This window comes from Microtus ochrogaster, unplaced genomic scaffold (assembly GCF_000317375.1).
Source record: "Microtus ochrogaster isolate Prairie Vole_2 unplaced genomic scaffold, MicOch1.0 UNK5, whole genome shotgun sequence".
NCBI classification, from domain to species: Eukaryota; Metazoa; Chordata; class Mammalia; order Rodentia; family Cricetidae; genus Microtus; species Microtus ochrogaster.
The window spans coordinates 1,507,328-1,511,845 of record NW_004949103.1 but is presented as its reverse complement, the minus strand read 5'-3'; the positions used below and the strand labels follow the sequence as shown (position 1 = coordinate 1,511,845).

Below are 4,518 nucleotides of genomic sequence, written 5' to 3'. Positions count from 1 at the left end.
AAAAGAAAGCAGCACTAACTTACAGTGCTACTCTTTGAACTGAGGCCTAACACCAGCAGAGCGGCCACTCCACTCAGTCCTGGAGCTCTGGCGTCCTCTGCTGGTCGCCTGTGGTCAGTGCAGGCAGGAAGCTTAGTTTAGTTTCTTCCAAGGACTCAGTGGCCAAGCATGACAGAGAGGGCATAACAGGTCACTGGACTGATTTGCTCTGCTGGAACAGCTGCTCAGGCTGACCTGCAGCGTGTCCATGGTGACACTCAGCTGAGCCTCTGCCATACCTGTACGCCGAGGCTCGTGTTAACGTCTGATTTGGTGCCTGTGAGATGCGTCCCAGGACACTATCCATTCCCTAAAAACGGGAGCTGCCTTGATGGGCCAAGTCCAAGCTCTCTATTATGTCCCAAAGTTACTCTAACTGCTCTAATCTGTAGACCAGGAAGAGCAGCAGACAGAGGCCCTGGGACCACTGGCTATATGTTACAATACTCCACCAGCACAAGCCAAGGTCAGCCCGGCTGCACACAGAGCCCTCAGCCAGGGGGGGGGGGGGGAATGACAGCTCTGTGACTTCTGAGCTCTGATCTTTCTCCTTAAGCTGATACTGCTAGGTACTGGTGCTTCTGGCCCCCTCTGCACCGCCTGAGGCCGGCCTGCAGAGTCAGGAGGCCTGAGTCCTCCCCTGGTCCTGCCCCAGCCTTCTGGTGATAGGCAGACAAGGGAGTGTCCAGGATAGCCTTAGGAAGTACCTGGTACAGGTCAGGATCTCTCTTGGGAGGTGGCTAGACTCAGTAGCCAGACACAGCAGCTGCCTGAGGTGACGCTGAGAGCCTAAACACACAGAACTGAGGTAGACAAACACACTTATCACAGCACAGGACTCAATGCTTGGGGATGCCCTATTTGGCCTCTTTCACAGTCGAGTTACCTCGTGGGCAGAGAGGGGTCTAAGTGCATTGGGCCAGGCATCCTGTAGTTGGGTGGAACGTGCACACACTGACCTGGGGGAACACAGGAAAGCGACCTGGGCTGCTGGCAGCTCCCTTGAAGGCTAGGCATAGAAGAAGCTGGACTAGAAATGGTAGGGATGGCAGTGAGCCCTAACCTGTTAGAGATGCCACTCAGCTGCTGCCAACCTGGGTCTCAAAGACAGACGCTCAGAGGCACTGAGAACTTATGTGGGATGTCCTTCTGTATATGTGTTGCTTATACTGGTTGATGAATAAAGCTGTTTCGGCCAATGGCTTAGCAGAGCAAAGCCAGGCAGGAAATTTGAGCAGAGATAGAGATAGAGAGTAGGTGGAGTCAAAGAGACACCTGTAGCTGCCGAAGGAGACAGATGCCAGAACCTTACCACAGTCCCACAGTGATACACAGATTAATAGAAATGGGTTAATTTAAGATGTAAAGAGCTAGTTAGGAAATGCCTAGGCGACTGGCCAAACAGTGTTGTAATTAATATAGTTTCTGTGTGATTATTCAAGTCTGGGCAGAAAATGAACGAGCAGTCTCTGTTTACAGAGAACCCTTGGGAGCTGGCTTCACCACTGTTCCTCCACCTGGGACATGATAAACCTCGAGCCACCCAGCTGTCCTACCATGGGAACTCAGCCTGGCTTAGGAATTAGCAAAGGTCTTTCCGGGCTCAGCCCAGCCCACGGTATTCACTCCCATCTGAGTGCTAAATGCACAAGGCTACAGATCAACCCTGCTTCCCAGCGGCCGTAGGATGGGGGTCAAAGGCATTTCCCTGACCATCGTGCGCCCAGCACTTTGCCAATTGCTGCCTCAGAGATTCAAAGTGAATATTCATGGCAGACTCCACAGTGGACAACTAAGGCTGACCACCAGGAAACCTCACAGAGGAAGGAAGGGCCTCCCAGCCTGAGGTTTCCTCAGGCAGCAGGGGGAAGCCCTAGACTAACCTGGGAGCTTGGAGAGCTACACTGTGAGAAGCTGACCCACAGAGTGCTAGGACAAGGCAAACCTCTGTGAATTGAGACCATGCAGACCATGGCTGCTACTCAAAGAAGTGCAGTGGTGGGGCCTACCATAGCCAAGCCAGGCCCTGAGACACCCACACTCCTGAGTGAGTGTGGCACTGGCAGCCAGCTCCAGCCTGTGGCCTAGGAACAACCCTGGAGCCCCAGGGAGGTAGCATCTGTCTGATGACGTCAGTGGCACTCACCCATTATCCAGGCCATTCTGCCCCAGCTTCTTCCCTATGTCACCGACCATCACCCCTGGCATGGGAAGCAGAGTCTTCGGGTCCCGAATCTGTACAAAGCCATGAGGAATAACAGCCAGTTAGTGTTTCAGCAGACAAGGTGGCATGTCCAGACAAGACAACCATTTTCAGGGGCAACTCTGGATAGCTCTGGGTCATACCGGGTCCCCTGGAGTGATATGTACAGGTCTGGAGATGGAGTTTTCTGTGGAAAATGGGCTTCTGCAGCTGACATAAGGCAGAGCCCTCAACACAAGATCACCTGGACTTCTGGGTGGGCCCTAAATCCATGGTAGGTGTCCTTACAAAAGGAGACAGACTCAGAGAGGGGCAGAAAGCTGGCATGACATGGTGACAGTGGATGAAGCCAGCAGCTGGGGATGGCAGGAGTGAGCATCCTGAGCCATCAAGGAGTATCCTGAGTCCTGATTCCAGCTCTTGAGTCCAGTGGCTCTCCTGACTTAGACAGGCAGCACAGGGTGGGGTGGGGGCCCACACTGTTTAGGGGGAGTGCAGAGATCTTGTTCATGCCTCAGACAGAGGACCTGCAGGATACTCCAGTATAACATCAAAATGGCTGTGCACACATGTGCTGTGGGAAAGCCAGCCAGGACATGACCCAGAGGGTGCCCACTAAACAGTCCCTACATGAATGCGGGCATGACTAGCTAGACTCCTGACCCAGGGGCTCTGCCAAAAAAGCCAGGTTTCATTCCGCATGAAGCAGGACTGCCAACCATAAAGCAGAGGCCCCACTGCCTCCCTTCCCCTCAAGGGGATGGGGTCAGTGTCTAGAGATGCTGTTGTTCTAGATGACGGACACTGATGGCACACAGTAGTGAGGACCAACCACGGCTCTGCCTACCCACCCAGAAAACACATCTAATTCCAGAAGGCCAGAAGCCCTTGGGTGGGACAGTCCAGGGTACAGTATGGGCTTAGCATGTGGGAGACCTTGGGTCCAAACCCCAGAACCAAGGGGGAAAAATAGGGAGGGAGAGTGGGTTGGTTGAATAAAGGCACTTTATACGAGTCACTAGCTTTTATTTTGTGGATCTGATTTTATTTAACTTTAATATACATAATAGTAAGGCTAAAGCTCAACCATAGGCATCTTTTAATTTTCTATAATCTTTCAGTAAAGATTTAGACACAAATATTTTGGAAACTTTTTGAAATAAATGCCATAAGAACTGAACAAGTGGAGAGACAGTAGAGATGACCAGGAAATGTCAAGGTTTGGATTCCAGTCCCCAGAGCTAAATGGTCTTCAGCCCATGGTGTGCTGGGGAGGTGGGATACGGTGTGTCTTTTAAAATATTTATTTATTATGTATACTGTGTTCTGTTTGCATGTATGCCTGCAGGCCAGAAGAGAACACCAGATCTCATTACAGATGGTTGTGAGCCACCATGTGGTTGCTGGGAATTGAACTCAGGATCTTTGGAAGAGCAGCCAGTGCTCTTAACTGCTGAGCCATCTCTCCAGCCCCACGGTGTGTCTTTTAAAGGACAAAGTATGTCCCTTAAGAGGTTACTGAGACCCTGGTCACCTCCTGTTTCTTCTCATTTTGTCCCCAGGCACAGCTTATTCAGCTTCACACTCCTGTCAGGATACCTGGGCTGCCACAGGCCTATAGCAGCACCAGAGCCAGGAGGCCATGGCCGGACGCCTCAAAACTGAGACTGTTTAACCCTTTCCTCCTTTGAAGTTACTGTGTTAGGAATTTTGTTATCGCAGCAGAAAGCTAACATAGGAGCAACTGACAGGGCAAAAACAGTTGGCAGTGTTCAAACAATCAAACTAACAAGCCCACTAGTGGGGCCTGGAGGGATGGCTAGGTAGTTCTTGCAGAAAACACGCGTTTGGTTCCCAACACCACATCAGGCAGCTTACAACCAACTCACTTCCAGCTCTATGGCACCAGACGCCCTCTTCTGGCCGCCACAGGGACTGCATGTACACGGAGCACAGTACTCAGCCATACACATAAAACAAAAACAAGTACATCTTTTTTAAAAAATACATATATATGGCTGGTGCCAGTTTCCAGCTCATCTGGAAAAAAATTCCAAAGTGAAAAGCAAAATTACCTAAGGCCATGCTTAACTCATAAATATTAATTGTGCAAATTCACCTATCCATTTCCCATGGTATGTGCAAGACTGTCAATCCTGCAGGCCAGCATGGACTGTGCCCTCTATACAGGCGCTCTGCAGAAGAGGGATGGTGAGGTGCCCTGAGTGCGGATGCTCTGCTGGAGGGGGATGCTGAGATGTCACTGAGTGCGGATG

General features: G+C 51.1%; 1 protein-coding gene across 3 annotated transcripts in view; it reads right to left on the bottom strand.

Annotated features, from left to right (window-relative positions):
- The window catches only part of Acox3 (acyl-CoA oxidase 3, pristanoyl), a 33,457-nt gene that overhangs the window by 19,016 nt on the left and 9,923 nt on the right, over window positions 1–4,518 (bottom strand). For all 3 annotated transcript variants that reach the window (XM_005365924.2, XM_013353327.1, XM_013353328.2), the window contains exon 7: window positions 2,186–2,274. In XM_005365924.2, coding sequence (XP_005365981.1) covers window positions 2,186–2,274 — 89 coding nt within the window. The remainder of the gene's footprint in view (window positions 1–2,185; window positions 2,275–4,518) is intronic.